At 40.2% G+C, this 11,642-nt stretch overlaps 2 protein-coding genes across 4 annotated transcripts; one reads left to right on the top strand and one right to left on the bottom strand.

The window, feature by feature from the left end:
* Positions 1-1,390: 1,390 nt before the first annotated feature.
* LOC130185199 (medium-chain acyl-CoA ligase ACSF2, mitochondrial-like) lies at positions 1,391-7,624 on the bottom strand. Of its 3 annotated transcripts, none has more exons than XM_056401532.1 (17): positions 7,412-7,624; positions 6,867-7,068; positions 6,434-6,562; positions 6,020-6,073; positions 5,694-5,812; positions 5,429-5,591; positions 4,360-4,455; positions 4,128-4,279; positions 3,951-4,042; positions 3,780-3,856; positions 3,591-3,698; positions 3,365-3,516; positions 3,075-3,216; positions 2,771-2,881; positions 2,610-2,678; positions 2,428-2,513; positions 1,391-1,633 (listed from the first exon to the last, which is right to left on the bottom strand). In XM_056401532.1, the coding sequence occupies exons 1-16, from the start codon at positions 7,531-7,533 to the stop codon at positions 2,463-2,465; spliced, it is 1,839 nt and encodes a 612-aa protein (XP_056257507.1). In that variant the 5' UTR covers positions 7,534-7,624; the 3' UTR covers positions 1,391-1,633; positions 2,428-2,462. The 3 variants fall into 3 exon arrangements, with proteins under 3 accessions (XP_056257507.1, XP_056257505.1, XP_056257504.1); XM_056401530.1 differs by having other exon boundaries at positions 1,391-1,696; positions 2,439-2,513; XM_056401529.1 differs by having other exon boundaries at positions 2,439-2,513.
* An 872-nt stretch (positions 7,625-8,496) lies between these two features.
* On the top strand, positions 8,497-11,062 carry atp5pd (ATP synthase peripheral stalk subunit d). Its single transcript, XM_056401534.1, has 6 exons — positions 8,497-8,700; positions 9,133-9,272; positions 9,729-9,825; positions 9,990-10,061; positions 10,420-10,482; positions 10,766-11,062. The coding sequence occupies exons 2-6, from the start codon at positions 9,151-9,153 to the stop codon at positions 10,895-10,897; spliced, it is 486 nt and encodes a 161-aa protein (XP_056257509.1). The 5' UTR covers positions 8,497-8,700; positions 9,133-9,150; the 3' UTR covers positions 10,898-11,062.
* The last annotated feature ends 580 nt before the right edge of the window (positions 11,063-11,642 follow it).

The raw sequence follows: 11,642 nt of genomic DNA, 5'->3' as shown, positions 1-11,642 counted from the left end.
CAGGGTTTCTTTGGACCTCAGTGTTTCTCTTATTATGTTGTAAAGGTATTACTCCTCAAACCCAAAGATAATTGTTAGCAGGAATTAATAACTGTGCAACTGTTGAATTTCCTAGCCATTAGTAATAAGCTGAAGAGGGAAAATTCATGCCTATAAGATGCTTAATCATTGTTAGGGAACAAACCCACCATTGTGGCAGATCAGCAAATATTCGTTCCACCAGACAGCAATTGAGAAATCTACACATTCAAGGCCACACTGAGGGTTGAGAGGTTAAAGTCTGAGATACCTGGTCATTAAATTTGACAACATCCAGCCAAAAAGGGAAGGGAACTGTGAGACAGAGACTGTATAGCTGTACTGCCTAAAAATCAACTGCGATCAATTAACAATGTTTGTGTATATCTTAGCCACCTCCAGGTTATGCATTTAAAGCCTTTGTAAAAAATAACATGGCCTTTATTTTTTTAATCACTGGCTTAAAACCAAGTTAATATTTAGATATCTCACAAAAGCCTTTGATTGATTTAAAAGCCATGTTTTTATATGTATTGTTAGCCATTGCAGACATCTGTATTTAATTTGTGAGTAATACCATGTTGCCATTCAACCACTTGAGCATGAAGAGCATAAACTTACCGACACCACTGGAGCAAACTTACACTGCATGATTTCCATGTCTTGCTGTTTCTGAGTCCATCCACAGATCGGGGACTGTGAGCACAGCACCTTAGCAGTGAGGAGGAAATCAGTCCTGACATTGGTGTCAAGTGTCACACAGTCAGTCTGTTTCAGCTAATTCTAAATACAGTTCTGATATATCTGAGTGGAAGACACTGGGTGTTGATGAGCTGGTTCTTACCAGTTTACCTTTACTCTGGTTGGATTTTACCCCTATATGTGTAATATTTAACCTCCACTCATTATTCTCACTGGCTGAGAGATAAGAGGCCATTCAATTCACGTTTTAGCACATTTCAAGAAAAAAAAACTTTAATTCCATTATAATATTTACTATTGACCAATTCTGACAAGACCATACAAATCATGAAGTCAAATGTAGTTTTATATGCCAAAAGTGAAAGATTTTGAAATGTCAGCACTCAAAAGGCAAAAGACAAGGCCCTGCTAAAAACATGAACCAAGAGGAGGGAAAAAGTTGTCCTTACATTTGCTCTGTATGAAATTTTAGATGAGTAAAACAGCTTCATCAGATGTCTTGGAAGTAGACATAAAAATACTGCAGTGATCAACAACACAGCTAGACCCAAAGTATAATGCATTACCTATTTTAGCTCGATCATAGTAAGATTGTTTTTCTTGTGTAATATTTAAAACAAAACAGTAAAAGTACCTCCCCAAAGCTCAAAGTCAGTCAGGAGAGACTTCATTCTGAGTTAACGAATAAACTTTTATTACCATGTGGAAAACAAGAAAGGAAAAGTGAGAGATGTGAGAGTCTTTGGTGAGTAGACCCCGCCCTGATGTCATCATATTTGAAAATGGAGTGAGGCTGTGCAAAGTATAGGAAACCACCCGGGGTCTAGACACTGGTGGTGGTGGTGATCAGAAGAAGAGAATGCTGGAGATCTGGATGTGATGAGGAGTGGACTCTGATGAGCTTGACCTGGTACTAGATATAGAGACTGGAGGTGAAATGGGTGGAGGGTCGCAGCAATATGAACTGAAATGACAGCTGACAGCAGAAGAGAGGGGAACAGATTTTAGAGTTTGACAGTGACAATGTGATTAGCTGGTTGAGATTTTGGTGAAATCTGATTGGTTACTGAAAACACCTTAAGTCAGCTGATTACAAGAAGTGGGTTGAGAGAGAGAATTGTGAATGAATGAAGAATAAAGATAGTTCTCCTGGTTGAACTCAGGGTTAGATTCATTGAAGGGACAGAATAAGAAAAAAATCTCATAATACTGCAACTGTTTTTAAAATAGAAAGGAAAAATGGTGTCATATACCAGAATTCTGAAAAAAACAAAACAATAGTATGATTTACCAACCAACCCAGCAGTCGCAACCATACATCAGGTAGAGACCATTTTTCTGTCCTCACCAGAGAAAGGGCATTGTTCTTTTCCTTGCTAAAGCCATTGCATTACAATATATTGTCAAAATTGTTTAGGTAAATAAATAAAGATTAAGATTATGAATACGCTGTGTATTACTGATTACTGTTTAAGTAAAGATTAGATACTTTATAAATAAATTCTTAGCACATAGCCCATTTTGTGACCATCATAAGTGGTATACCTTATGTTAAGAATTTATTGTCAAACAACTATTAGATCAAAAAGATCAAAATATACGCAAATAGGTCACAAGATTTTATTTTTAAATGAATATTTAAACAGAAAAAAAAATCAGTTATACAGTCCCAGTTGCATTACTCTCCCCTGCCAGACTTCTTTTTACCTAGCACGTACCCTCCATGTCCATCAGCCCACAAATTAAAGACCCAGTTTCTTCTCCATATCCTGTTTTAAAATGTTCTTCTTGATCTAGAAAAACAAAAGTAGCAGCCATCTCAGTTTTATTTAGATTAATCATAAATCATCCTGCTAGTGTTGATGTGTTGGTATTAGAGCAGAAGTTACCTTTCCAGAGACAGTCAGGGGGTAGCTGTCTACAAAGATCACATAGTGTGGGATTTTGAAGTGAGAAATCTAGGAAAAAGAAAAAGAAGTATCAGTCCACGCTGAGCTCTGTGGTTGGGTATGTTGAGATTTTGGCTGTTTAATTTATCACCTACTCTCACCTGGCCTTTGCAGAACGCTCTAATCTCCTCTGTACTGGAGATGTGGCCCTCCTTCAGCCTGATGCAAGCACACACCTGCTCGCCCAGCCTCTCATCTTTCACTCCAACCACCTGGGAAAATGGAACACCTAGAATTTAGACCTGCCACCACAGCTGATTAATGTGACCTCTCCATGAAACAACAAAAAAGAAGATTTCAACTGCTGTTCCTACAATGAAATAGACAAAACTATACCTTTGCAGTGGATCACTGCCATTAAATTTTGAAGCATACTTTGCTGCCCCCAGTGGTTTTGAATCTTACCTGCACCTCCTGCACTTTAGGATGTGTATAGAGAAATTGCTCTATCTCAGCAGGGTAAATGTTCTCCCCTCCACGGATGATCATGTCCTTAATGCGTCCTTCAATACGGCAGTATCCCAGACTGTTCAGGCTGGCTGTGTCACTGTGTAGAGGAAAATTGTAGAGAAAAATTGCAATTCCCACGTGGAGCACCAACCTTTTTGCCACTAACATAGATATACATCTCTACCCTGAACAAAACATATTTTTCTGTTGAGTGACATAAAGACATATGTCAACATTCATCTTACCCAGTCCTGTACCAGCGATCTTGGGAGATAACCTCTCCAGTTTTCTCAGGATCAGCCCAGTACCCGTGCATGACACAACTGCCTCTGATCATCAGCTCACCTGATGCGCCTAGAGGGACTATCTCCCCAGTACTGGGGTCCACCACTTTAGCCTATAGTTACAATCATACTGTAAGTCATAGTGTTGTCATGGAAATGTGAAGGTTGTGCGAAAGAGGAGGCATACCTCAGTGTGGCTCATGATACAACCAACAGTATTTATCTTCAGCTCCTCGTTGTCTTGTGGGAATCCCAAAAATGTAATGGGGCTATTCTCAGTGGTTCCATAAGCTAACTGTTAAAAATTGGTGGATACAAGTTTTTTTAAGCTAAAGAAATGTTATTTGAAAAAGGTACAGGACATGTAAATGCTCACCGTTATCTCTTTCATGTTCAAGTCTGTTCTCAGTTTTCTCACAATCTCAGGGGGGCATGGAGAACCTGCCATGATCCCTAAAGCACAACAAATGGATAAGGATGCTTCAAATAATAATGGCTCCAAACATCAAATCCACAACAACATAGCTTTAGTCTTTACATTTCTTACCAGCTTCAATTGATGACAAGTCATACTTGTGTAACTCTGGTTGGCTAAGCAAGTCAGTGAACATTGTGGGAGTGCCATAGACGATATTACACCTTGAGTAAAAATACATTGCAGTCAGTGAAAGTGCATTGTGTTTTCCATTTGTAAGTCATTTGGGTGATGAGAAGTGTTTCATACTTTTCACTCTGAATGGCCTCTAAATTGGCAAGGCTGCTGTAGCCAGGGGAAGGGAAGACGAGTTTGATACCATGCATTGCCATACTCATCCCTCCAAGTACAGAGCCAAAGCAGTGGTACATGGGTACAGGCACACACACTCGCACCTGAGGCTGATGGAAATATAGAAAAATAAATTAATCATGTTTCATTCTTTGTGTTTTCTTCAATTCAAGAAACAAAATGGACTTACTATTGATGTATAACCCATTCTGAGACCCATAAAGTAGGCATTATTTACAATATTGTGATGGGAAAGAGTGGCTCCCTTTGGACTCCCAGTAGTACCCTAAAACAAAAAACATAACTTTATCTGAATCATTGTTAGATCTTCACTCACCTAGCACTTTGTTAGGAAAACCTGTACAGGCTACGGGCTTCTGTTAATGTTCACATCAACATTAGAATGGGGAAAAATGTGACCTCATTGACTTTGACCATGGCATGATTGTTGGTGTAGACTACAACAGCAGAAGCCCATGTCCGGTTCCACTCCTGTCAGCCAGGAACTGAAATCTAAGGTTGCAGTGGGCACAAGCTCACCAAAACCGGGCAGTTGAAGACTGGGAAAAAAAAACTGGGCTGGAAAAACGTAGCCTGGTCTGGTGAATCTGGATTTCTGCTGAGGCACGCAAATGGCAGGTTTACAATTTGGTGTAAACAGCATGAATCCATGAACCCAACTTGCCTTGTGTCACCAGTCCAGGCTGGGAGTGGTGGTGTAATGGTTTGGGGAATGTTTTCTTGGCACACTTTGGGCCCCTTGACACCAATCAGTCATTGTTTTAATGCCTATCTGAGTATTGTAGCTGACCATGTGTATCCCTTAATGGCCACAATTTACCCTCCTCTAATGGCTACTTCCAGCATGATAATACACCATGTCACAAAGCAAAAGTCATATCAAACTCGTTTCATGAATGTGACAATGTGTTCAGTGAACTTCCATGGCCTCCCCAGTCGACATGTCTGAATCCAGTATAACACCTTAGGTTGTGGTGGAACAGTAGATTCGCAGCATGAATGTGCAGCTGACAGAAATTGTGTGATGGAATCATGTCAACAAAAGAATGTTTCCAACATCTTGTGGAATCCATGCCATGGAAATGTGAGGCTGATTTGGAGCCAAAGGGAGGAACTACCAAATGTAAGTATAGTGTTTCCAATAAAGTGCTTGATGCGTGTATATGTTACATCATGATGTCAGTCTAAATAACACAATGCATGTATGCCATTGTAAAAGGTGCAATACTGAAGGTTACTGATGTGAACTGAATGTTGATGGGATCATCGAAGGACAGCTTGCTCTGTAGATCCATCAGCTCTTTGTGGTGCCGACTCTCCCCTGCTTGCATCACATCCTCTACGTGGAGCATCCCTGGCTGTCTGCTATCTGTCACAATCACCATACGCAAGTCTGGCACCCTGGCAGACCCAAGACAGGATCTTTACATTACATCCAGAAAACCTTCAATTATACATAGTTTGTGAAGTATTTATGGCTCTTACTCCAAAAATCTGTCATACCTGGAGCTTTTGACCGTGCCAGCTGGTGTCAGATCGATCTCTGGGCAGATCTCTCTCAGCATCTCGCAGAACTTCTGGGTTTTAAAGTGGGTAGGGCAGACCACTGCTTTACACTGGACCTAGACACAACATACTAATTAAGTTGAATTTAAATTCATACATGCTTTTGTGTGAGGAATTTGCTAGTATGACAGAAGTAAATTGACAGCTGTCAGTTGTCTAGATTGACATGCTTTTGCGTTTCACTTTGGTTAAGTAGTAAAGTAAGTGTGTGGTTTTGTAAGTAGGTTAATGCACTGTGACGCAACACTGGCTGCAAGTTATACCTTATTCAAAGTAAACTCCACTTCCTTCACCTGATAGGCTGGGTTCAATGACACCTGCAAGGATAACAGCAGTTTAAAATCAAATCTATTATACAACCACTCACCACACATTTCTGAAAGGAATTTACATTTCATACTATACCTGTTATATTCTTTAATACATAAAGTATATTACATTATGCTGTTTACAGAGGTTAATACATTTTTAGGGATTATAATGATCTAGTAAACATATAATGGTACAACTACATAACAACTCCTCTCAGCCCCTGGATAGGTTCAATGTCCTACTCACTGACACTTGACAGCATGATGTAATTTGTCCAGTCACTGAGCTAAAAGACTTTCTGTCTAACCACAGGGCTACACTGCTGCAAATGTCATTTTAAAGGCATACACAGCTCCCAAACTCACCAGTATAATTCCAGCCTTGGCCGAAGCAAATTGGAAAAGGATCCATTCATATATGTTGGGTCCCCAAACCCCCAGTCGGTCACCTCGCTTCAGCCCCAGAGCAAGGAGACCTGCAGCCACCTTGTCAACCTGCAGCAATTAATGTCACAAAAATATTAGACAATTATTTATTTCATGGGCCAAAATTAGAGCTAAAGATTTTTTTGTAATGCATGATATTTAGTTAAACTGTTATATATACAAGTCTGATGATTATTTATTATTTCTTCCACAGACTGGAGCAGGAGAACCAGAGAGACGTTGATAAACCAGATGAGCATTTCAAGGTTCCAAATATATCAACTGAATAGCAAGAAGCCATTGTGTTCAAAGGTTGACACATGCAAGAAGGCTCCTGAAAGCCAAAGCTGATGGCTCAAAATCTGAGACGCACATCTTGCTGAAACTGTGCAAAAGTTTTCCGGATGCCATCATGCAGGAAGACCACGGCTTCACGGTCAGGCCAGCGCTGCACCGTGTTGTCCAGGCTCTGGCCCACAGTCAGGGGGATCAGAGGGAAGGTGGAGGTGCCATGGACATAGCTTGTGGTCAGAGAGGGTTTGTGAGGTGGACTGTCCACATGGAGTGACCGGGCACTGAGAACAACATTCAGCAAAAAGCACATTGTTCAAATACACTGCACAGACTATGATTTGAACATTACGCTTACAGTAACTGCATTTATAGTAACTGTAACTGATTATTTAACACTCCTCTATATTACAGAATACATGAGCCTTGGGTAAGCCGATGAATAAGACAACCAAACAACCATACATAAAAATACTGAGCTCATATTGTTGACAGACAGAGTGGTCATGGTTGACTTTGAATACATGAGAGCCAGAAATGACCAGGCAAATATTTTCTTGTTCTTTATGTTTTTGTCAGCAAGAGTATCAGTAGAGTATAACTTGAGTATGAAGAGCATAAACTTACCGACACCAATGGAGCACACTTGTGTTGCATGATTTCCATGTCTTGCTGTGTTTGAGTCCATCCACAGATCGGAGACTGTGAGCACAGCACCTTAGCAGTGAGGAGGAAATCAGTCCTGACATCGGTCTCAAGTGTCACACAGTCAGTCTGTTTCAACTGGATCTACAGTCCTACTGTATCTGAGTAGAAGACACTGAGTGTTAATGAGCTGGTTCTTACCAGTTTGACTTAACTCTGGTTGGATTTTATCACTGTTTGTGTAATATTTAACCTCCACTCCCCTCCTCACTGGCGGAGAGATAAGCGTATCTTCACCATTTGGCCATTCACAGCACATTTCAGAACTTTTCAAGAAAATATTTACTTCAATTCCATTATAATATTTACTATTGACCAGACAAAACCATACAAACAGTAAGTTCAAATGAAGTTTTATACACCACACAGTATCTGCATCTGTTTCAAAAGTGAAAGATTTATGAAATGTGAGCACTCAAAATGCAAGAGACAAGGCCCTGTTAATACATGAGCCAAAAGGAAGGAAAAGGTTTGTTCTACATTTGCTTTGTATAAAAGTTTAGATGAATAAAACATCTTCATCAGAAGACTACACAAAAAAACTGCAGCAATTAACAACAGAGCAAGATCCAAAGCACAATGGTAAGACTGATTTTCTTGTGTAATGTTTAAACTTAAAGCCAAACAGCAAAGGCATGTGTTCCAAAGCTGCAAGATATGGACAGAATAATTAAGAAATTGTTAATATGCAATCAAAAGCATTAGTCAGAAAGACACTGTTTTTCTCACTATCCTCAGCAGAGAAAGTTGTCCTATGAGTCAGTGAAATGAACGGCATCCACACCGCCTCCATAGCCTCAGATGCAAACAATGGACAGATCCCACAGAGTAATTGGTGCAAGGGTTCGTTGTTTCTGTATTATTGACACGGTCAGATAGGGTCAGATAAAATTGATATCATATCCTGCCCCATAATTACTTTGGTGTTGCAGTTCCACAGATTGACCGTTAGAGGGCAGTGAATAAAAAAGCAACTTCTGCTGACAACTTTCAAAATAAAACAATGTAAACGGAGATAGCTAGGTGGTCTATACTGTTTGTTTACAGTTGAAACTTGATTTGTGTGCTGTTATGCCACCAGTCATAATCACAATCTCTAATACCGAGACCAGCAGTTGACAGATTTGACTCACTAACTGTTAAATTAGCTCAATTCCGTTTCCGGTCGGTGGTTACCAGTGCAGTTCGGAGGAGTTTGTGTCCCATTGACGGTGAGACATGTTCACTTTGAGATGCTTTGAACACACTGTCGCGTTCACATCAACCAGATTCGTTTGAAAAATCTACCCAAATAACACTAATTTAAAACTGCTGCTTATTCCATCTGTTCTGGGTGTTGTTACTGCTTTGCTAACATCAACTATGTTTGCTAACTGGCATCAGTTCTGCATCAGACTGAACTACATGAGAAGTGACATTATGAATGAATATGAAAAGCGTGGAGGTCGACACACAGAGGACGGGTTTTAGACTGTGTGACATGAAGTTAATACAATTCATGCTTGTCCATTGAACGAGATTCAGAGATGAAAAATACCGATTTTTAAGAGCAATGAATCACGAGGAGGCGTTACCAGAGCAGAAACCATTAAGACTATTTAAAAATCTAAAATGTCAATGTCGAGTCTTTCTGTCCCCTTCAGAAAACACATCCTTGAAGTATGGCTGGGAGAAGAGCTGCACTCAAGGCCATTGACTGGGTGGCTTTTGCAGAGAGGGTCCCACCCAACCAGAGGACCATGTTCAACAACCTGAAGACACGGAGCGATGCTATTTCTGCAAAGTTTGTATTCCCGGTCAAATACCATTTCCAACATTTGCCATGACCTTTACCTTAAAAAAGTGTAACAGTGGTGCTTCACCAACACTTTGGCACCACAGTTTCACTTCTAAATGTGGTATTGTGTGGAAATTGTCACGCACATTAGGGCATATCTACATGTTCATGGTGGTGCAGTGGTTAGCACTGTCACCTCAAAGCAATAAGTTCCTGTGTCCAAACCCACCAGCTGGAGTTTCTCACCCTTGTCTGCTTGTCTGCAAACACTTCCTCCCACAGTCCAGTAACATGCAGGTTTTGTTAATGGGCAACACTAAAGTGCACGTGCATGTGGGTTGTATGGATATAGAAGATGAACTGATGGACAGCCTTTAAAAAAAAAAAATAAATAAAAATTAGCAGCGATATAAACAGGAACAGTAGCCTACAGAAAGGTAACCATATGATCTGTGTTCACAGGCTCGCCTCTCTGCCGGAGAAACCTGCCGCCATTGACTGGAGCTACTACAGGTCAGCTGTGGCGAAAGCCGGCATGGTGGATGAGTTTGAGAAGAAGGTAAGAGAAGATCGCAAAGTAAACAAGCTATTATTGGTAGGTTGGGACGTTATGCCACTTTGGATAATTACTTTTAGGTACAGTAATGGATGTCTGACTATAATAACAGCATGTAGAGCATTTTATTGTTAATACATGTAGTTCAACTGTCTGTTTCCCTTCAGTTCAGCACCCTGAAGGTCCCTGAGCCTGTAGACACTCAGACAGCACTGATCAACTCTCAGGAGGCAGAAGCGGTGAGTGTATCTGTGCCTGGTGTCTAGTATAGACCTCTATGTGTCCTCCCATGAACACCTTTTAAAAAGCAGCATTCATCCTGATACTTGATAGGTTTTCTCAAATAATTACCCCACAGTGCCTGTGTGCGGTACTGAGTTCAAGTGTGGTCAGAGCAAATATTTAAATATGTCCAAAGCTAGATGGTTTTGTGTGCAAAAACCAGTAATCACTGAGGATGAACCAGATACTTGTAAGTTATTTAGGTTTACATGCAAACTTGTTGGAGTTTTTTTTTTTTGTCTTGCAGTATGAGCCATATCATACCATATCATCTCTATATCATATCTATCTCTCTTTTATTTCTCTGTCTTTCAGAGCACAACAGCTGCTGCCTACATGAAAGCATCCAAAGCTCGTGTCACCCAGTATGAACAAGAGGTGGGTACTTTACATTTAAGCTTACATTATCAGCCCCTGTGTGTATCATTAGTACAGCAGAACATTGCCTTAAACACAAATCTACAGACTTAGACTCCCAGCTAAAAAAATGCAGAGCAAATTCATCATTGGACTCGGTTGTTCTTTAAGGTCCTTCCGTCAGCTGTAATAGGATACTGAAACTATAATTGTTAAATCTGATACTTCTTATTTCCACCCACCTTCTTAATTTGCCAGATTCAAGTGGAGAAACTTAATTAAAATCCTGCTTTTGTTCCCCCAGCTGGACAAATTCAAGAACATGATTCCCTTTGATCAGATGACCATCGAAGACTTGAATGAGACTTTCCCGGAAACAAAGCTGGACAAAGTGAAACATCCTTACTGGCCACACAAACCCATTGCTGAACTGTAAATGCACCAGTGTCAATTCTATAACGTGTATCTTCCATTGAGGAAACCCTGTACAGTAAATGTATAAAAGTCCTGTTTGCTCATTCAGGAGTTATTACTGAAATGTTTTTTTCCACTGTCTGTAAGAGCTGAATGAATGCAGGGAAAAAATGAACGTGAAACATAACACATTTTTTTTGTTTTGGTTTCTTCTTAATTAAAATTCAGTGCCTCCTAAAAGTAAATAAAAATTAAAAAAAACACATTGCAACATTCTGACTTTTAGTGATCAGTAAAAATGAGTTAAAGGTCGTCCATGTTCACAGGCCCATTATAAACAAGCTCACAGATCCCTCACAGGCAAACAACTGTTATTTTATTACTGGATTTCTTCCCAGGCGTCATGAACTCAACTTGATCTGTTGGACTGTGTTTTCTTTCTAAATTTGGTATGAAATATCCTCCAACACTCACTGAAAATCTAACCCTTGTGGATACACTGATGACTTTTTAAGTACACGCTCGGCCAAATCGCTCTCAGCAGAAAGCAGAGTATGGTTTCCTTTCCCTCATGGAGTCCCTGTTGTCTTTGGGACAGAGACTTTTAGTTGTCAGTGTTCTGCATCAGTAGGGCAAAAGCACTCCTCTCTTCTCTTTGTATATTTACCCCTGTGTGCAGGTAGGCACGGCCTCACACTTAAAATGATGCCTTATTGTACTGGATAGATCCAGTGTTATGTTAGACAGATTCAAGTCACCCATCAGTA

Source organism: Seriola aureovittata, chromosome 17, assembly GCF_021018895.1.
Source record: "Seriola aureovittata isolate HTS-2021-v1 ecotype China chromosome 17, ASM2101889v1, whole genome shotgun sequence".
Lineage (NCBI taxonomy): Eukaryota > Metazoa > Chordata > Actinopteri > Carangiformes > Carangidae > Seriola > Seriola aureovittata.
This window is presented reverse-complemented; position numbering and strand designations above follow the sequence as displayed.